Here is a 22,100-nt window from a genome sequence, read left to right on the forward strand (position 1 = left end):
AGGGGCCGGGGCGGGGCCGGGCAGGGGCCGGGGCGGGGCCGGGCAAGGGCCGGGCAAGGGCCGGGCAAGGGCCGAGGCGGGGCCGGGCCGAGACGGGGCTGGGGCGGGGCCGGAGAGGGGCTGGGCAGGGGCCGGGGCGGGCGCTCTTCGGCGGCTCTCGTCTGTCCTCGTGTCGCAGCTGGTCCCCTTCGCCCCGTGGCAGCATAGATCGGGGCTGGCATCTCACCGGAGCCACCTCTGTGGCCCCCCGCGACCAAAAACCAGGCCGTGCAAAACTAATACATTCAGTCATATCATCGTGTTCACTTTCACCACAGAAATACAATGATTATTTCGCAGGTCGCTGTTTGGCACATCTGCATTTTCCAGTGCATGGTTTGTAGTTTGTTTCCTCTTGCTAGCATTGTTCCGGTGAAGCTTCCTAAATTCTGTAGTATTTGGCACGGTAAAAACTTCCCTTGAACTATATACAATCTGTTTCTCCAACTGTTTTTATTTTTTGGGGGGGGTTTATTTCCTGAGGTTCTTTCTTTGTTGCAGTTTTGTTTTGTTTTTCTGTGATTACAAATGCCTTGAGACTCAGTGTGGTTGAATTGACTGTTTGTAATGGCATGTTACTATGTAAAGTCTTAGAGCAACTCTCTAACTCTTACCAGATATTTTCCATATGCTGCTTTAATGGTAAATGTGGCAACTACTGCACAGCAGTGTGGCACTATTGCTTCAATGCCTGCCAGACTGTGTGTAGAACTTACGAAGATGTTACTTTAGAGCTTGCTGTACCAACAGAGCATCAACTTTTTTTTTTTCCTAAATGCTGAACATTTAGAAAAAAATAGCTCTTTCGCCATTTTTATACAGGGCAATGATGACTAAGCTGTAGGATTTAAATTCTGCTTCCTCTGAACTCCCACAGAAGTGTGTAATCAGTTTATCTGGAATTCTTATCAACTCAAAAGTTGATAACACAGACCTACTGATAGATTTGTTGTCTTTCATGCCAACTTTTGTAACTGCATAGATTCATCAAGTGTAGTGTCCTCCCCTCAAAACCTGAAGCTTTATTAAATCTGTTGGTTCTTACAGCTATTATGCTACTTCCCCAACCCCTTGCCCTTCCTTATGAGCAGACACGACTCTGCAGGTTTCTGTCTGGTTACCAAGGCTGTGCAAATGGGTGACTATCAGTCAGTCATTACTTTTTCCATCTGTCAGTCTCTGTGCTCAACACAGATAAATCAACCATTCTCCAACTCTCACAGCTGGAACTGAAGGCACCAGGGCAGTGGCTGTGGCTGAGAAGGTGCCCCTGTGTTGTTCCAAAATAGGTTCTTTCACCTGGTGTGCAAGAGGCCACACCAGATTTGATTTATTTACAGTTTTGTGGAAAAAGGCAAATCCACAAGGCCAGCACAGGGAAATCAAAACTTTTCACTATTTAAACATTTTAACAAACAAGGGCATTCATGTTCATTGGCTACCAGTTGCCTAGTTCTCTTATTAGTTAGCATTCTATCTTCAATTGGTTAATGATTTTCTCACTTCTCATGTTGTTTAGTCCATATACTCAGTCGTTCTCTTCTTTTGGGTCACTGGGCAATCTCCCCCGTCAGAAATACCCAGTCAGAGCTGACACGAGCGAAGATGCAGAGTTGCCTTTATTAGTTTTTATCATGGGGATTCTGCCAAGTGCCCTTGGTAGCCCATAAATTCTGCATTCTTTGTGTCCACTGTCAGTAGCACATCCCTCTTCCCAAGTTTTGTTAATCTCTCTCTAGGTCTGAGATCACTGAAACATGTCAAGCCCTAAGCCTTAGCAAGGCAATTCCACCGACAAATAATTTGTTTTTCACCTGGACATCGCTTAAAGCTTGTTTGCTCCTTTCTTGTTGATTAGGCTTGAAAGTATACAAAGATCAAACATTAAAGAACGTCCTTTCTTAAGAAAATTTTTACATCTTCTAGTTTTGCAGCACCCGAGGCAGGGGCGGTCTCGCCGGTTCCCCGGCGCCCGCGGCTGCCGGTGCCCGCCCGGCCGCCGCTCCTCCCCGCGGAGCAGGCGCAGAGCGCGCTGGGGGAAGATGGCGGCGGCGGCGCGGCTGTGGCGGCGCGGGGTGCGCGGCCGCTGCGTGTTCGGCGCTGGGCGGGTAAGGCGCTCTCTGTGCTGCCGGGGTGAGGGCGGACGGGCGGCGCCGCGGAGATGTTCCGACAACTCCTGCCCCGCCGCCCCGGCTCTGTCCGGGTGCCGTTGTCCCGTCAGAGGGAGGGCACGGCGGTGCTCTGCGGTTCCCGCTGCCGGGGTTGGGGAAGCAGCCAGGAAGGGAAGTACCCCTCGGTTCTCCTCAGCTGTCGGCCCGTCCGCCGCGGAGCCCCCGCAGAGGTGCGGGCTGAGCTCCCCGGCACACGGCCTGCTGCCCCACCGCCGGCCGCTGCCGTGCCGCCCGCTTGAGTGGTGTCGCCCTTTGGCCCCGATAGCACAGCTGTGCAGCGCCATCCATTTAGGTAAATGGCTGGAATGGTGCTGTCCAAGCAGTGGCGTGGCTTGACTTGTGACCGAGTTGGCGTTATGGCAGGCTTCCAGTACCTGAAGGGCGCCTACAGGAAATCTGGAGGGGAACTTTTTGCAGGGCCATGTAGTGACAGGACAAGGGGAAATGGATTCAGCTTGAAAGAGGGTGCTTTGGGTTAGATATGGACATGTTGCCCAGAAAAGCTGTGGATGCCCCACCTGTGGAGGTATTCAAGACTAGGTTGGATGGATCTCTGGGCAGCCTGTTACAGTGGAAGGTATCCCTGCCATTGGCAGGCGGGTTGGACCAAGATGATCTTTAAGGTCCTTTCCAATCCAAGCCGTTCTATGATTCTGTGACTGTGTGGATATTGCTGGAGGCCATTTCTAGTAAGTTCTCCACGAGCACAGTGCTTCTTTCCAGTGACTACTTTTGTGTTTCTGAGATGGCTTTCTGCAGTAATTTCACAATTCACTTCCACCCCCCTGGGTGAGGGTTGTTTTTTGATTTGTCAGTGATTTGTGTGCTTGTTGTTTGATGTTTGGTTTTTTCTAAAGCTGTTTACTGACTTCTTTATATCTCTGTTTACACCTGAGATTTAATTTAAAATCTCAGCCTTAAGCAGTGGCATGATTAAATTGCATGGATGCTGTCATAGAACCTCTTGTGCAAGCCAGTAAGGAGATGATAGCAGTCTGACTAAAAGATTGCTCAATTATAACAACTTTACTGGCTGGTCATCATTGCCATACTTTATTAGCTTTGGTGCAGCCTTCTGCTTTCCTCTGTTATGGCATGGCCTAATCTTCCCCCCTGGAGCACAAGGAAAGCTGCTTGCAGTGTTTCTTTTGTGGGAGAGCAAGAAGACTGGGCTGTGTCTGTCACTACCAGAGCACCTGATCAGGGAGTCTCAGCACTCCTAGGGGTTATCTCCATGTCCTGAAGGAAGGGGGAGTCCAAATGCCGTCTTGATTTGCAGTCTCTGCCGTGAGCTGCAATTCTCCAGAAGGAGCTTTTTTCCTGAAGAGAGATGAGTAGGGGCCTACTAAGAAAGTCCCAAAAGGGAACCTTCACATTTCCCTTTCCTGCTTAAAGCACCATGCTTTAAGTTGTGTTAAATTGTCTGTGTAATTCCATGGTTGTTCTCTCTGTTTTCACCTGAATTACCTATGCATATGTATTTTACCACACAGAAAGATCCATGTGCACACTTCTGCTGGCCAGCTTCAAGCTCTGTGAAACCCCCAATGCATTGTAGCTGTGGGAAATCCAGAGTAATCATGTACCACTAAATATATTGTCTCTTAATTTTAGTGTTCAAAATGTGAATTAGTAAACAGAAATAAGGTGCAATATTTTTACTATTTTAAAACTACCTTTCTTCTTCATGTCAGTCTTTTGAACAATTGCATAGTTTTCTTAACAGGATCATACAACAGTAACCATTCAGTTTTCTTTCACAAAATTGTATTAGATTTTTTTTTGGTATTAAAATAAGCACATTAAAGGCTCAAGTACAAGGTAAAACCAGAGAAAATAAGTATAACTTACAGTCTTCTAATTGTTTTGCACATCAAAAATAAAGTAAATCTAGTTTTGTCATACTTGGAAGCATTTGCAGCTTCAGGTTATGGTAACTTTTGTATTTTAAATAATAAGGGAATTTCTCAATTATTACTGCAGTGCTGCTGTCCCAAGGCATTTAATTCAGTACTTAGATTAGGACTTGAGTTAGTTTAGCATATTAGGATGCTAGAAGTATCTTGTTCGCTATTTTTGCTGCAACTTTCTTGGTGACATCACAAATTTCTCAGTACATTTGTGGGGTATTTTCTTACTAGCATAGTTTTCTAGATGTAATACTGAATTTTCTTCTTTTTTCATGTCTGTTTTTAAACATGTTCCAATCATGTGTCTTTTTGCAGGGGATCAATCCTTCTGAGGCTAATGTACTGTACATGGTATTTCTGCTGGGATAGGGTGTGATGCTGATAACGTAACCCTGCCCAGTTTTGTCTGGGAAATGGCATTGGTTTCCTTAGCAGCTCCAGTGGCCATTAGGGAAGGTGTTGTGAAGTTTGATTCTGTCCTGTTCTCCAGTAGAGAAGAAGGTTTGGTTGGATGCAGTAGTAAAGGATCAAAATCATGAGTCTATTACTGAAGATTTTAAATTTGTAAATACATACATATGTAGCCTAAAATCACATGGATTTGTTTATGCATAAATTACAGTGCATATATCAATCTGATGCCCAAGTCCTTCTGTAATTAGTTCTTAATGGTTTCCCACATGCTTTAGTAAAAGTGATAGATACAAAAAAAGCATGAAGTAACAAGAAGCATGACTGAAGTATTTTTTTAGTAGTTCTCTAGTTGCAGTATAATATATAAAAATAGATCAAGTGCTTTCCTAGTCTAGTGATAGCATTTAGGTAGTGATAGCATGTGTGTTGCTATAATGCGATTCTTATATTCATATATATTTACTTAAAATAAGGGAGTTATGATTGCTACCTCAACTGCCATAGGAAAATCTGATCTTGTGTAACAGTCCTGCATACAGAAAGGAGAAAAAAACTAACTTTTCTGGGTTTTTTTCTTCCAGTTTTTCAGCCGTGGGCCAAATGTGCTGCATCAAGACAGCAGTGCACCACAAGCTGCATTCTTCTCACCTCTTCAAAAAGTGATGTTGCCACCAAATACCTTCCAAGGGAAAGTGGCCTTTATAACTGGTGGAGGTACTGGGCTTGGCAAAGGGATGACAACAGCTTTGTCCAGTTTAGGTGCCAAGTGTGTTATAGCAAGCCGGTAAATATTAATGAAGATGTTTTAGAACTTCCATGTAGTACTGACTGTTTTATTCTTTACAAACCAGAAAAAAATATTCCATTTGTTCTGTTACAGTACACATTTAAATTGCAATGTCATATTGTAGATTCTAGAAACTTGCAAATGTTTATTGGTATAAATCTGCAAATGTTTAATGGTATAAAAATCAGTAGAAAGAAATAAACTAAGCACATTTTCATGAAATGTGGCAGCAAAGTAAACAACCTCAAATATTAGTCATAAATTCAACTAAAGTCTTAAAGAGAACAAAAATTTGCAGTGGGCAGTGTTGAACAGTAATAAATGTTATTACAGGTGTTCTTGATACAGATTTAAATTACAATAAAGAATTAAATCCATTCCTCTTCTGACTTTCGACAAGAGCCCTGATTTTCCTTTAATGATGATTTTCTGCAGCTCTTAAGAACTGCAGTAGAGTCTAGAAGCACTTCAGTAAAGTCTAGAAAAACAATCTCATTTTAAATCAAAATAAACAGAAGTGTTGTGACATTCATCCTAACAGTAATTTGTTTAGTTTTAAATGTAAATATGTTATTAATACTAGTAGAGAGGTAGCTAAAACTAAGTTTGTTATGATCGTGTGCTTTTTTTCTGGCTTATCACATGTTGTTTAGCTTTAGAGTCTCTTATGTTGTCACTTCTGAGTTGCTTTAAAGTAGCACTATAAATTACTTAAAGTTTTCTTTAAGAAAGTTAGTGGTGAAGCTTAGTTTTAATCTACTATGTTTAAAATTATGAGTTTTAGTTGATGAAAATCAGCGGCATGCATGTGCCACACACATATTTTAAGTTGTAGTTCATATTTGCTCAGAAAAAAAAAGATTTTAGTAATCTGAATTGTAATTGCATTTAACTGACATAAGAGATGTTAATAATTATTTCTAGGAAGCTGGATGTTTTGAAAGGAACAGCAGATGAAATTTCTTCTAAAACAGGGAATAAGGTAAATTTTTGCAGAATTATGAATGTGTTATATATTATACTCTACATTTTATTGGATTTTTTTTTGCATTTTTATGCTTCTGTGGACTTGTTTAATTTATGAATGATATAGTTTTTAAGTTTTAAAACTGCCTTTTAATTATTCTTTAGGTTCATGCCATCCAGTGTGATGTGAGAGATCCTGTTTCAGTTAAGAATGCTGTTGCTGAAACAATCCAAGTGGCAGGACATCCTGATGTAAGTCTTCTAGGGAAAGGAAAGAACTTATTCTTCATTACTGAAAATACTTTGCATAGTAGGTGTGAAGAAACTTAATAAGATAGAAAGTTAATGGAATATAAAAAGACACTAGACAGAACAGTGGCAGTACTTCAAGATAAAGCTCACACTCATAGTTAGACCAGTTACTCTATTCCTGTGGTTCTTAAAATATTTAGTGGCCAAGTAGACAAAACATTTTTACCCTTACTCTGAGGTCTAACATCTCATTTCAAATAATGGGACAATTCTGGAGGGATTCTTTGAATTAAGGGAATGGAATATTGCCCTTAAATCCTCCTGAAAAGGTGATTTACCTGTGTTTACTGAATTACATCTTAGCACAATGCTTCATAAAACAGGAATGGAAAGAACCATAAATGTCTTCTTTGATCCTTGCTTAGCTTATTAATATACACAAAGAAGGTCCCAATTTGAAGATTAAGTTCTCATAAAATGAAGAAAAAAGTCCTTCAGTCAAGCCAAGCATCTGTTTTTTAAATAGTTTGGCACAAAGGAACAGAGCTCCTTACATCAGATTGTGAGGAGGGTGATCTGGTGCAGTATGAAGGATGATAATCATCAAATTCTGATTTGTGGGATAACAGCTTGGATTCTGCTAGCTAATAGAAAGTGTGATAATGTAGCATCATTGTAAAGGACAGTCAAATTTAAAACTGTTTACTGTAAATTTAAAACTGTTGTGTGTGTGTTACAGATGATTTGCACTCACAAGGAGCTTCCTATAGATGTGGTAGAGAACCTACTGAATTTTAAATGTTGTAGAAAGTAGAGAAATTGTAGGCTATACAGCTGTATAGCTGTATGCTATAACAGTGCTAGAAATAAGGCAACTCACTGTCCTGATTTGTAGACAAGATTCTCTGGATATTATTTTGACTATTAGTTAAGGCAATTTTTGGCCAAAGTCAGAATCATGATCTTCAGGTTTTACATGTGTGCAGAGAAGGAGGAGATTTCTTCCTGTATAGTACAAATTTAGAGCATCAATAATTTTCTGAGTAAATGCTTCCCATGACTTGTTCTTTGCAAGCATTTACTTTCTCTTTAATTTCACATATTTATGTCAGAGTAAATTGAATATTCATTTCTTTTTGTCCAGCTTTTCTTGTAGTTGCAGACATGAGGTGTTAGTTTATGAATCCTGGGTATCACTTACTGCTATACTACATGTGAGGTGAGATCTCAAAGACAGAAGTTAATGGCAGTAACTTGAAAGTCCTTAGAGCTTTATTTTATTCATTCCATTCCCAAGAATGTTTCTCCCAATTAGAAAGCAATCATTCTTTTGTCATGGCTTATTTTGGCCGTCCTACATACCTAAAAGTTCATATGGTACAGTTCTTAGTTCACTAGTTTTATTGTTGTGTCTTTTCTATATTTATTCAGTGATTCAAGGAACCTCCTTAGTATCTCAAGGTGTTTGGATTTTTATTCCTTCAAATTTCAGGAAGGCCTTTAAATTGAATTTGCTGTCCATATGTATAATTAATGGCTGTTGTATATTATTAGTTTTACATTCATGTAATATATACTGTGTTCTGTTTTGTTATTGAAAATTCCAGTATCTTCATTAGAATTTAGCCCAGAAGTTCTTCAGGACAAATAGTTTGTTTTATGTGCAAACCTACATGAATCAAGGTGCCATTCTATTTATAGTACATAGTTTTATTCTTCAGCACATTATATTATTAAAAACGGTAGATCTGGCTACATAATTTTTGGTCTAAATACTGCTAATGTGATGCTTAGTGCCCTGAAGTGAAAGTATCGTCTACCTGATAATTATTCATAGGAAGTGATGGAAGTACATCTATTCAACAAAAGTTTTGTAGTAGTTGTTTGCAGTATGTTGATTGTATCATAATATTCTCATCACAACTGATTTGAATTCTGTTATGCAGCAGTCACTTCATCCAGACTCTAGTCATCAGGTTGCCACTTTTTGCTTCTATTCCCATGTGTCTGTTATATTAAATAGGTGTGATGCTGGAATTTGATAGGGGCAATCTTTTCTGTGAGGATGCACTTGAGATACTATGGAAAATAGTGACTTAAGTCAGCCTCTACATTATACAGTTCCTCAGTACAGTAGTTTGGAAATACAGCTCGTTTTCTGTTACTGATACTTTATCTGTGTGGGAGATCATAAGATTTCTTCTAGATTATTCTCCCTCTTCCCCTGCCCCTTATACCTCATTCAAAGAAGGTATTTTTACTTTTGTCCCTGGAAACACTAAAAAGCTTCTTGTAAATTCTTTACTTTTGTCTCAGGAAGAGTTATTTTTAGTTAACTCTTTTCCTTCATGTGTTTCAGGTTGTGATAAACAACGCAGCTGGAAACTTTATTTCCCCTTCTGAACGACTTTCTGCTAATGCCTGGAAAACAATAACTGATATTGTACTTAATGGTACTGCTTTTGTAACTCTGGAAATTGGAAAGGAGCTCATTAAAGTACAAAAAGGTATCTTAAGCATTGTGACATATTATTACTTGCTTTTCTTGCCTTACTGTTATTATAGCCAGTTTTGAGAGTTCATGTGAGAAGAGAAATACAATTTTTAACATTCTTCTAGAAAGGAATTTTTTCAGTAAAAGCTGTATTTAAGTATCACACAGTAGATCTGGCTAACAGCATTGTAGTATTGGGCCGTGGAATTGGACCCAGAGGCCAACTGAGGCCGAATATAAAAATGTAATTGCAGAATTCTAGTTGTAAAACATTTTTAAAATTAAAAAAATAAAGCTTTGTGTTAAAAAAAAAGCTGTTATTTCTTCTGAATTTTCTCTGTGCATGTTAATTTCATTGAACTGAACATGGGATATTTCTTTAAATGAACAAGAAGTCAGGATATCTCTTTCAATTTTCGTCCTACATTAAAAAAAAATTTACAGCTGTGCTATATGACTAATAGTACTAAACTATATTACCTTTAAGATAATTTGAAAAAGAATTTTGGAAATGAAATCAGTGTTAGATTTTATTTTCTCAGGTTTAATTCTTAATTCTGGACTACCTAGAAGTTTAATTCAATATCACAGCTTCACCTTAAAAATATATTTTCTTTTATATACTATTCCATAAAATATATAATATATCTATTTTATATATATATATATAATATATATATATTATATATTCTTTTATATACTATTTAGCCAAAGATTTATTTAACCAGCTCATTGTTTTAAAAGGAAATGTGATGTATGCCCTTCTATGTTATATCATAGATTATTTACAAAGAACTGCTTTCATTTTACATTCCAGTTATGAATTGAAAAACAAGGAGTTTGTTTTATGAGATCAGAATAATATAATGTCAAATTCATTAAAAAGCAGTGAGATATAATTATGGTTTTCCATGTGCCCTCGCTACTGAATCCTGTCTTCTAGGTACAGCCACTGTGTTGAAATACTACTTTTGTATTTACCCTGGTATTTCTTTAACCTCTGAATTAGCTGAATTTCTTCAAAACCCTCTCCAAAAAGTATTCCATGAACTTATAACTATTTAATTATAACAATATGAAGTTAATGTTGTTTCAGTGGGTCTGTAGCAGTTTTTGTTAGTATACAAGTATGTCCCCTCTCTATTTTAGCAGCACATGAAAAATTAATTTCCACCATTCTAGTGCTGATATTCCCACATGAGAAACCCATCCCCAGCTATGACTTACTATATAATTATGGCAGACCATTGAAATATGGTCTTCCAGGTGCATGTGGTGTGCCCGTATAGTAATGTGAAATACAAATTGAAATATGCTTTTGTTTTTGCTGTTGTTGAATGAAAACAACATTACTTTCCTTACTTCTGTCCTCAAATTTGGTAAAATCCAGACCTCATTCACCTTCATTTTTGTCTCTCTTTCTTTGACTTCTAAGCTTCCAAAACGTGTGAATTTCTTTTGCTATTACTTGCATGTCTTCTTTCTAGGGGAGTCCATCTGTAAATAAGACTTTTTGTTTAAGGCTTTCTTTAAGGCATGTTTTTGTAAGTAAGTCATATGTAAGTGTTTGTCTTCTCACCTTCATTTTCTTTGTACTTGCTTGTTTTTTTTTTTTTAGTTTGAGCAGAGACCTTAGTTTCTAAAGTGATGCTACCTAGTGCAAATATTTTAGAGCAGTCGTGAGGATACTACGAATCTGACAGTTTCTAGAACACTGGGATGTCCTTTAGGTCTGCAGTCTGACCTACATTAAGTCTAACGTAGTAAATAAAAGTTGTCTGCTTTTAGACTGCATGTTTGTGATGGCATTTAAAAGGAATTTGTAATCTGCTAGCATGTTACTTATTTTTGAAAAGTAAGAGGAGCTAATTGATCACTTACTGTCCATTTTATGAATAGAAATAAATTTCAGAAATAAAAGTTTTTTAGAAATTTTTAGTTTTTTAGAAACTTTTAGAAATAAAAGTTGTGTATGAGATGAAGTTTTCTTTAAATATCAGAGCTGTAAATTTCTCAGTTATTCTTACTTCTGTGTTAGGTTCACCTAGCTTACCTGTATTTAACCTATATTTAAAAAGAAAATTCATTGTTTAATTCTACAAGATGTATAATTAACAATCATCTCTAGATAACTTCAGAGTTGTTCTATGTTTTTTTGCCTTTCAAAGACTCCCAGTGAAGACTCCTTTTTTATAAACAAGGCCCATGGTGTCTGGATATCTGCTGGCATTTCAATTAGTGCTTGTTTATGATTCTCTTTAGTTTCTTTTGTGTAATATTACTGTAATTTTTTCCCTGAGTCTCTACTTACATGCAATCTATCAGTAGTGTATATTCTTTTAGAAATATCCCCTGGGCAGCTATTCTAATGAAATTATTTTTAAAATATAGTAAGTAGAACAGTTATTTTAGTTAGAGTGACGCAAGCAGTGAACTGTCATCCCTTGTCCTTCATTTCCCAGCTACAGTAAGCTCATGCCAGTCATTGATCAGACATAATTTGCAGGATTCTATAAAAGAAAGATTAAATAAGCAGTTACAGTTTCCATTATATTCTAGAATGTTTTTTGCTAAATCTGTTATAAAATACAGCATATAAAAGAAAGTAGTTCTTTTATAATGGAGTTTGTTGTGATAATAATAGGAAATGTTATGCAGGTTCATTCTGTAATTAGCTCTGCTGCAGAAAAGGCTTCTGAAAATTTCTTTAAAATATTTATTTTTCTGCATAAACATTAACTCAAGCTCTCAGCTGTTAATTTGAGATTATGCCAAATCTAACTGTTACTGGTGATTTTTTTCCTTGTTTGGTTGGTTTTTGTTTTGGGGTTTTTCTTTTTGTTTGTTTGGTGGGGGGGTTTGTTTAGTTTTTTGGTGGGTTTTTTGTGGTTTTTCTTTGTTGTTGTTGTTTTGTTTTGTTGGGTTTTTTTTTGTTCTTTTTTTCACCCCACTCAGTAATTGATGAATTTAGGTCAAAATGTCTGGTTAGTGACAACTAGACTAGGGCAGCTCATGAAAAAACACTGTAAAATCTTAGGCCTTCACTCCAGTTAGACTAATTTATGCATCAAGTTCATTATTAGTGGAACTCTGAGGGCTTAGACCTTCAGAGCCTAATCAATAGCTATTTGCACTTACCTGGAACAATTCTTAACACTCATGCAAGAGAGGGAACTGAAATAAAAAGGCTTGAAAAGAAAGTTTCAGACACTATATTTTTAAAATGCCTTTTCAGTGCCCTGAGTGAAAAGGTATCCCTACCACTTGAGCTGAAAACTTCTGTAGCATTTAGCTTGCTTTTACCTGAACTTGAGAGTTTGATCTTCAGGGTTGTTTGGTTTGTGTGGTGGGGTTTTTTTTTTAAATATTTTTGCACCTTCTAGGAGCAGCATTCCTGGCTATTACAACAATTTATGCAGAGAGCGGTTCAGGATTTGTGTTGCCGAGTGCCTCTGCCAAGGCTGGTGTAGAAGCAATGAGCAAGTGAGTAATACAGCAAAATGTGTGCTTAGGTTTCCACATCCTTAGGATGGGGTAATTGGTCTATAAAAATGGAGCTCATTCGTGTATTCCCTATATTTCATTGTACCACAAGAGTTCAATCCAGGCTCCAGTATCCTAGAAAGTAAATAGTATGCTGACAGGTTCTTACAGGGGGAAGTATTAACTGCTGCTGTTTTTTTTTTTACAAGACAAGGACAAGTAGAACTACTTATTTCGGCAATTGCAAGTTCCAAAGTTGGTTTCACAGAGTTTTGATAATCAGGTTCTCTTGCATTCTCATAAGTGAACAGCTATTTGTTTGAGATCTATAGCACCTTCCACATTCTTTTGTCTGAGGAAAATACATGCCTTTTATTTGGGTGCAGTATAGTGTGGCTTCAGCTCTGTTTAGATTCATCAACAAATTTGTTTCCTCTCACTATTTAAAATTAAAGTCTGCAGCTCTACTTATTTCAGAACAGTATTATTTTGACATATCCATGGTGCTCAGCAAACAAAAGGATTTCTATTATTTTTAATTTCAGGCTAGTCCTTCATAGCACATACATCTTTGATCTGTACTTCAGCAGAAAGAATTGAATAGATTGAAAGCCTTTTAGTAACTAGAATTCTTTATCTGGAAGAAAATGAGGGACTGAGTAATGGTCTTGATTTCTGTTGTACAGAGCTGTAACGGAAATGTGTACTTTTCAGAGACGTTATGACTCAGCTAATTCATTCACCATTGTAGATCCAAAGTATTCAATATGCAGAGAAAATGTCATAAAGCAAAACTATTCTAGTGGTCTTGTTTTAAAATGTATCCTCTGTTTTCTTTCAAAACATAATGTGAGAGCTATGTTGCAAATGTTAGAAATGTATACTTGTGGGATAATCTAAATTGCCACAGAAAGATGATGGCCTGTTTGGTAAGGAATTCAGGTGCCAACATCATCTGTGCTTTGCAAGGGAGAAAGCATTTCTCCTTCACCCTGCTTTGCATATGATTACGATAGTCCTCTGTTGGTGAATGAGATTTGAGATATTTTTTGCTTCTCTGAAATTACTTTGTTAAGCACAAAAAACCCTTTAAGTAGAAATTGTCTGCTTCAGGAATGTTTTAATATTTACACATTTGATTAAATTTTAATTTCTTTTTTTCTGAATAGGATTACAATATTGTGTTTAAAATATTGATGCATTCTGTTAATGAATTTTTAGGTCTCTTGCGGCTGAATGGGGTAGATATGGCATGAGATTCAATGTGATTCAACCAGGTCCAATAAAAACAAAGGTACATGGCATGAAGTGAAACACAGCCTTGAATATGTTTTGTAGTACAGACTTAACTTCACAACAGTCTAACTTCTCTGTAGCTGTAAATTCTAATATGATTTCCTTGATAGTCAAGACTGTGCTGGAATACTGAACACACTTCCCTCTTAGTCTTTTTGTAAAATAGGATTTCTTGAACTTCTGAGACCTACCACTGTCCCTTCTACTACACTTGATATAAACAGAACCTTTTTTTTTTCGTGTTTCAAAGAATTGATATATCAAAGTACTTAATGATGTTTCTTATTTCTGTGTACTTAGTTTGTCAAGTGGAGTGAATTTTTACAGTTGTTGGAGTAAAGTTCCTGTTTCTGCCTAACCCCTGATTTTTAAACTAAACATCTGAAACATTCCAAAATCTTAGAATCTCTTTTAGGTGTATGAGAACAGAATCTCACTAGTTTTGTTGAAAATCTCAAAACTAGAAAGAGAAAAACTAAGTTGACAAGGAAATGAGAAACTTTGAAGTGAGTGAGAAGGAGGACTGGAGGGTTTGAAGGAAATAATCCAGAGCAGCTGGAACAGGAAGAATAAAGAAAGCAGTCCTGCAAGAAGAGAAAGGAGGATCCATTTCCCATTGGATCAAATTATTATGATTATGAGCACTAACAACTAATAATGGTATTACTTCTTCCGTAAAATATTTCACAGTTGTTTTTGCTGTTGTTTTGGGAAGAGGGGTGCAGAGTTGGTTCTTTTTTACTTTATTTTGTGTTTGTTTTATTTAATATTCTTTCCTTTTTCCCTCTTGTCAGTTTTAGATGCTACGCTGGAAAACTTAGTTTTGACTCTTTTCACTAGAAAGAAAAATAAGTGGCAGAATTAGCAGGATTATAGGAATGTTGAAATACCATTAGAGGGTCAGACCAAGAGTTCTCCAGGCGTTGTATCTTGTGTATTTTAAGTAAGAGTAGAAGAAAAACATTTGGCAAGTTAAGGGATTTAAATGTCTATAGTTCTACATCCAGTTAATGTTCCTTTTTTGAACTAATAGTGTATAACCTGCTTGAGATACTGTGTGTTCTTAATAAAATGCTGCATTTGGAGTGTGGTTCCGACTTGAAATTTTCCTGAAAGCATGAAAAGGCCGACAGCATATTGCAAAATCAAGGTTTTCTGCCTTGGGGGCAATATCCATGGCTTTAAATCATATTGTTTTAAGTCATGATGGGAAAAGAGTAAGGCATACACTGTTAGGCTTATAAACTGGCAATTAAAAACATGGCAGTAGAAGACTTAAATGGCATGCTTGCAGGCATGATTACATGAATTACAATGTGCTTTAAATCATAACTCCAGTAATTTAACATAAATGTTACTGATACATTTCTGATTTTGAGTGAGGAGGTTATTTCCTTGTGGAGGAGCAGAAAAAAACCCTTTTATTTCCTGTGCCATTTTAAGCTATTCAAGAACTAAAGCTTCCAATTACTTCCTTTAGCTTTAGCAGTTGCTGCAATTTAACTGAACTTGATGTTTTTTTCTTTTCCATTTTATTTACTCTGTCATCTATAATTTATTTCTGGTCACTTTCCTGTTCCTCTTCTCCCCTTTTTCTCTCCTCTGTCCATGCAGCAATTTTGAGTCTTGGTTATTTCCCCAAATGTTTATCAAGGGTGTTTGAGGAAAAAAAGGATAATTAAACCCTTTTGTTTTTCACAGATAGATGGTGGGTGACTATCCCAAATGGATTAAATTCCAACTTATCATCAGTAGATGCATATCAGTGCAACAGGAATAAATTGCTTTTCTTTTCTACTTCCTCCTTTTTGTGCTACTGACAATTAGGGTGTAGACAGCTTACTCACAAATATTTACTTCCATATTGTGTATGTGGAGTCAAATCTCTGTTGGATTTTATTTTCTGATGTTATAGCTTTTTTTTTTTAATTTTCCTTTTAATTCTCAGGGTGCTTTTAGCCGCCTTGACCCAACAGGCGCTTTTGAGAAGAAGATGATTGAGAGGATTCCCTGTGGTCGTCTGGGAACTATAGAAGAAATTGCAAATCTTGCTGCATATTTCTGCAGTGACTATGCAAGCTGGGTTAATGGAGCAGTGAGTTTTGGTTGATCTTGTTTTTACAATTAACCTGATGATGGTGTGAGTATTGCTGATATTTTCTTAAAGCCCTGGTTTCAGAAATGAAACAAAACATCTTGATTTAAAATTCTTTGCAAGTACTATTTATCTTTTAAGTGTAGTGCATGGTTGTTAGCATCTTTAAAAAGAACTTTTAAAAGTGATTGTATTGCATTATTTTGAGAATGGGCATTTTTCACCCAAATCAGTAAAATTTATTTTCATAGTTCATAACAAGGGGATACTGCAGAAATCACACAATTACTAAATACACTGTTTGTGCTCTTTCTAGGTTATCAGAATGGATGGTGGAGAATATGTTTCTATGGCAGGAGAATTCAATGAGTTGAAGAGGGTATTAATTTCCTTGTTTTCTATTTTACATTCAGATACTTTGATGTGCAAGTATTATATGAAATTCCAATAAAATCTCTTTTGTTTTGTTAGGTTACCAAAGAGCAGTGGGATATGATGGAAGCAATGATTAGAAAAACAAAAGGCTCCTAAAGTACATAACTTTATGGTGGAGATTCTTGGAAATGAACCACTACTTCTTCATAAATATTTAGAAATAACCAATTGAGAAATAGCCTTCAAAATATTTTTAATGCTAATTTTAATAAAATATTTTGAAATTGTGGTATTTTGAATATAGTTTGTATATTTTTCCAATGTAAAATATATTCTCTTGCCAATAGTGAACAACAGTTGGTCACTAATATTTCATTGGTCTTTAGATTGTCTTACATAGCTGTGCTATGGTCTACAATCAGCCTTTTTTTCTTTTTTTCTTTTTTTTTTATCTTCTGAGGATTTTTTTCTCATATATATGCAAGTGTCTCCTAATATCGTAATACCAATAGCGTTTCAGTACTATCATAACTGAATGTAATCATTAATCTGAAGAGAGAAACAAAATACTAACTCCTAATATTCACACTTCAGTAAGAAGTTCTAAACTTGCAGATACAGATTCACATTATTAGCAGGACTACATACACTGAGAAAAGATGTAACTCGTGTGGTTACTTAGGAAATCTTGAGATGCCTAACTGTCTTGGTCTCATCTTTTGTGACATTTTCAGTCTGTTAATTATCTTTTTCTGAACTTTAAAAATGGCATTTACAGACCTGCAGTGCCTTTCTGAGGAGCTTGCTCTTTGTCATTATGAAGTTGATGTTCTTGAAAATGAGAAGCCAAAAATCATTTGTTATTACATATATGTGACTATGGCAGCTCCATAAAAAGCGATTTATTTGAGACTGTTAAAGGGATGTTGGTATACTGAGACTGAAAGTGTTGAAACCTCATTTGTTGAAATGTACAAAAAATCCCTAGGTTTCATTTGCATTCACAGGCTGGTACTGAAAAAACTTTTAGATGGCATTACCTCTGAATCTAGTCAATTTATCCCAGATAAAAAAATTGCTCTCCCTGTTTTATCCAAATTTAGAGAGTTGGTAGATTTTGTCCCTCATGCCTCAGACAGTGGCTGGAATTCTTCAAAGAAATTATCAGCCTCTGGCCTTTACAATTGGAAATCAATGAAATCGATGCCTTTTTTTTTTTTTTTTTTTTTGTGTTTAACCAGAGCTCCAGCCTGTCCCCACATACAAACATGTACATAGTTTTATGTGCTTTGAGACTGATACAGTGATTTAAGAGTCAGGACAGTAGAAGTAATTTAAAGATGTCTTCCTTCAGGTGCTGGTGGTGGTCATGTATTTTTCCACACAATCCAGGGCATACTTAACATATGCTAACATCTGACTTTGAAGTCACTTGATTGGCTTATTACAAATCTGAAGCAAGCTAAGGTGTATTCTGCTGGAAGTGTGGACTGTATTTGTGCAGGTTTCCATGTGCCTTTCTCCTCTGAGTAACAGTCCTGTGTGGGATTGAGCAGCCACTGATAATAAAACAAATCAACTATGTTTATTGGAGCAGCCTTCAAGATGTTCTTGAGAACAATGTAAAGCTTTTTTATGGTAACTTGGGTTTGGTAGGTGTGTTGTCAAGATGAAATTCTGACATGACAGCCATGTCTTTTCCCCAAAAAGTGATTTAATTGAGAAGTTAGGCCCATGTATACTGTTTTTTGCTCATCATCCTTTGCATATAATTATATTGTCTCGTTGTATGGGACACAGTTCCATATAAGAGTTTGACATTTGAAAAGAAGTGCTTCAGAGAAAAATTCAAATGTATGTTTGTGAGATGTGGTAACATAAATTATTTCTCTGGAATTTCTAGTAGGTTATCCTCTGGTGACAGGCTGTCAATAAAAATAAGTTCCTATCAGTCTCTTGCATCTGTGGATTTCCGTGACTTAGTATAGCTAAGTGTGTTGTGTGGTTGAAGTACTGGACTGAGATTGGAGCTAACCATGTTCAGTCTCTGAAATTGCCATAGACTTCATGTGACCTGAAGTCATTTCTGTAGCCAGGTGTACTTTGCAGTATTCCCTCAGAGCTGGTCATTTGAAGCAAGAAGACTGCCAAGTTCCTTTTAGCTCACAAAACATAGGTCCTGTGTGGGGCACAGGTGGGAAAGATCAAGAAAAGAGGCATATTCCAAGTCTCAGCATGAAATTGGGATCCAGTTTATGCTTGGCTTTGGGTGCTAGGAAGCACTTCTGCCTGTCATATAGCTCTCTGCCCTGTGTATAAAATAATAGTAACATAGGATAGCAGATTTAGCTTCATCTGACATTGTCAGAATATTGAAGGGAGGCCTCTTAAAGCCTGTCTTGCAAAGAGATACTGGGGATTTATTTACTAACAGAATGTTTCTCATTTGTAGACATGGATGCTGCTTCTGCAGTCTTGTACCAATTAACCGTTCATAGCTAAATGCGTTATTAATTGTAAAGTGACAAAAAAACTGTTTTTAAAGTGATGGAACCAGAAAGCACATTTTAAGTTTTAATGAGCATCTATAATAAGAATAGGGTTTATTTTATCTTGCTTATGCCCATGACATCCATTTCAAACTATACAAGTTAGTTGCTTTTAGATGCTGAACATTTTGTCTTGACAAGGTGTATACAATATGCAGGTTTTAGAAATGGCATATAATGTTTTAGGAGTTACATGTTACTTAACTTAAAAATACTTGCTAATATATAGACTTAGTTAAGTGAAAAAAATGTAACTGATCTTGTTATCCACTGCTGCAGGAGAATGGAATAGTCTGGCTGGGACATATTTCCTTCAGTAAGAGTTGTTAGACTTGGTAGGGACAGAAAAGGAATATTACTATGAAGACATGAATCCTAAACATCTCAAGTATATGTTTTGCCTAAATACAATGTAATTGATACTCAAGTAGCAACGCATGATATCTGAACTCAGGAAAAAAATAAGAGAAAGAAGCTTTATAGCTACTACTTAACCCAGGCAGTGTCTTCTGGAAATTCCAAAAGAAGCTGTTCCTAAATGCTGATGAGGATTAGACTGTCCTGAAAAAAGCATAAAATGCTGCTAAGACTCAAGAGGTGTCCAATCCATAAGCATACCCCACAGCTTTGTATTATTCACAGACTGAAATAAAGCACAGTCATCACAGCTTCTTTATTCCAAACATAGCTAAACTGGCAGGAGAGGTAGTGTCTGTACTGACTTAGGCTGGCATATTTGCCCTGAGGTTATTACATTTCTCACCCTGAGGTTACCAGTGAGCCCCAATGTAAAGGGAAGGTTTAAAAAAAAGTATTGCTTTGTGGCAAAATCATTTTATGAAGTTGGAGGGACAGGACTGTGGAGGAATGAGTCAGAAAAGGTGATGGTGTACATTGGATATTGCAACAGGAGTCAGTAGGGTTGCAGAGGCAGTTGAATTTTCATGAGTCACAAGGATGCTTCCCTAAAATCCAGTTACCTTCTTAAAAATTACTTTTGCATGGTCCGTCAGTGAAAGGTGTTATCATTTCCATGAGCTCAACTTGGAGACACCCACAAAGGGGATTCATTGCCTGTTTTCAACCAAAAAGTGCATCTTGTCTGCTTAATTAAATCTTGAAATTACCCTTTTTATTTCTGCTGGTGATTTACTGTCTTTGAACCTGCTACAATTTATTAGATTAATTCAGTGCTGCAAAAGTGTTACTGTGCTATATTCGGGGCTTATCAACAAGTTATGAAAATCATTTAAGATGCAAATGAGAGAAATCTGTTGTATTTCGTCTTCACTATGATACCAGAGCTGCTGTTAGTCTTTAGTTCTCCTAGTTATGGGAACTCTCTCCTCTTGAATATTTTATTTACTGTTGAGAATATTGCTTCTATTTCCCAAGTTGGGGATTTGCTTTACAAGGAGAGGATGATACTATTTGAGGGAACTGTGAGTTCCTGGCTGTCTGTACTGGCTTCCAAGTTCATGTGAATTGCTCATTTATATTTTCTTTTTTTTCCCATACTAATAACATGTAACTAAAGACACTGAATTGCAAGAAAGTTCGTACCATTGTCTTCCTCCAATATGGCATCTTGTGTTGTAACTGCTAAATAAGTAATGCCACTTGAAGAAAGGTAACCCCACACACAGTCTTTTATGTGATCATTTAATATGCCATAAAATAAAATAGTCTTTGGGATTTGAGTGCACTGACCTGCTTTTAGTTGCTGAAGAACAACTTAAATTGATTTCATAGGGAATTGGAGGTGCTCAACACTTTAGAAAATCAGGACATGTATATTCAGGTGCCCAAGTATGCATTCTATATCTTTTCAAAGCCACAGCAAGTAGGAGTGGATTTCAGTTGCCCTCCATAACCAGTAGCTATAACCATGATTATGATGAGGGCTTAGTAAAAATCAGAAAAAGCAAACCTTATGTAGAGAAACATAGCCTTAACCAAGGTTTAAGGGGTGTTTAGCAGCAGTGTGTACGTATTTTATTCATTGATGAGGTTCATTTTGCATAAAAGTGCTGATGACTGTCAGCACCCTGGTCTGTATTTGACATTTGCCCATGGAATATGGTGTTTAGAAATTTCATCAGCTTGAAATATTGCGTGGATAATATTTTCAAAGCTGGATAACTAAGTTCTAAACAGGATTAGCTCTGTGCTTTGATACTGCCATGAACTGTTGGTGATAGAACAGTGAAGCAGTGAATGAAGGAGAGCCAAAATATTTGTTTCAAGGGTTGTGTTGAATCCTGATTAAGTTGTTGGTGGAAATTCATATGATATTCTCCATAATGGTTAGCTGGGCAGTGTTAATGGCCCCTGAGGTGCCCTGATGGACAGTGCTGTGGGCCCAGGTGGAAGCAGGCACCCACTCTGCCTGACCTGGTACTATTAAGGTTTACTTCTGTCAGCAAACACGGCATTTAAAATGCCAAGGGTTTGAAGGGCCTCATTTTTACTATTGTTATTTTTCTTTAAGTTTGCTGGTTTGTGCTTTAAAATTTCTAGAAGGTCACCTTCTTTGATTTGAGTACCTAGTGATATATTAAGTTTTAACCTGTACATATTTAAACTAGAATGGGCTAAAATATTTTACTACATACCTGTAATTTGTAGGACAGTGGGTTTTGGTATTTGTTAGCTTGAGTGTTTCTTTGCGTGTTTATTTTAGTAAATTTTGTATTTATAGGCAGCAAAATAGTTAATAGCTTAATTAAAGAGGATCCCAAGTAGCTCTCTTTCAGTTTCTGTGTTTAGCTGGAATATGGCATACCTGCAGTACATCATGTAATTAATCTTCGTGCATGCTACAATTTTTCTTTGGTCACCAGATGTCTACTAGGAGGAAGAAGAAATCTTCCCTATCATCACCTCTCTTATTATTATGCCTTGTTCTGCCCCAACCCTGACATTTAAAAATCAGTCTTCCCAGGAGTGATTTAGAGTTTAAAACCTGGAGGTTTTACAGCAGTTTTGAGTGAGCCATACTTGTCACAATTTGCTTTGCACTGTCACTTTGACAGTAGACACCTTTGCTAGAACTGGGGTTCTAAATTGCTGTCTTTTAATCCAAGTTTTATTTAAGAGAAATAACTGCAGGAAAAACCCTGCCTGTGGGTGACAGAGACTTGCATTCTGTGTTGTGCCCTGCAGCAGAGCCAGCTGGTGGGCAGCAGCAGTAGCACAAGGGTGACTTCAGAAGGGATCTGAGACAGGTACCTTTACTTATGTTCAGGAAGACAGATTTCAGTTTCTGT

At 37.0% G+C, this 22,100-nt stretch overlaps 1 protein-coding gene across 2 annotated transcripts; it reads left to right on the top strand.

Annotated features, from left to right (window-relative positions):
* Positions 1 to 170: 170 nt before the first annotated feature.
* Positions 171 to 16,574, top strand: DECR1 (2,4-dienoyl-CoA reductase 1). Of its 2 annotated transcripts, none has more exons than XM_053989055.1 (10): positions 171 to 375; positions 5,116 to 5,318; positions 6,246 to 6,303; positions 6,453 to 6,539; positions 8,899 to 9,046; positions 12,417 to 12,516; positions 13,738 to 13,810; positions 15,761 to 15,907; positions 16,224 to 16,286; positions 16,379 to 16,574. In XM_053989055.1, exons 1-10 carry the CDS (start codon positions 325 to 327, stop codon positions 16,436 to 16,438), a joined length of 990 nt encoding a protein of 329 aa, XP_053845030.1. In that variant the 5' UTR covers positions 171 to 324; the 3' UTR covers positions 16,439 to 16,574. The 2 variants fall into 2 exon arrangements, with proteins under 2 accessions (XP_053845030.1, XP_053845021.1); XM_053989046.1 differs by lacking the exon at positions 171 to 375 and adding an exon at positions 2,067 to 2,147.
* The last annotated feature ends 5,526 nt before the right edge of the window (positions 16,575 to 22,100 follow it).

The sequence above is a fragment of the Vidua macroura genome, chromosome 1 (assembly GCF_024509145.1).
Source record: "Vidua macroura isolate BioBank_ID:100142 chromosome 1, ASM2450914v1, whole genome shotgun sequence".
Taxonomy (NCBI): domain Eukaryota; kingdom Metazoa; phylum Chordata; class Aves; order Passeriformes; family Viduidae; genus Vidua; species Vidua macroura.

What these genes read in the sequence shown, in the direction of transcription:
- DECR1 (XM_053989046.1), top strand. Translation starts at nt 2,082, where the DNA reads ATGGCGGCGGCGGCGCGGCTGTGGCGGCGCGGGGTGCGCGGCCGCTGC. An exon ending in AAGTGTGTTATAGCAAGCCG is followed by an intron (nt 5,319 to 6,245) that starts GTAAATATTAAT and finishes AATTATTTCTAG; the next exon opens with GAAGCTGGATGTTTTGAAAG. An exon ending in AATTCAATGAGTTGAAGAGG is followed by an intron (nt 16,287 to 16,378) that starts GTATTAATTTCC and finishes TTGTTTTGTTAG; the next exon opens with GTTACCAAAGAGCAGTGGGA.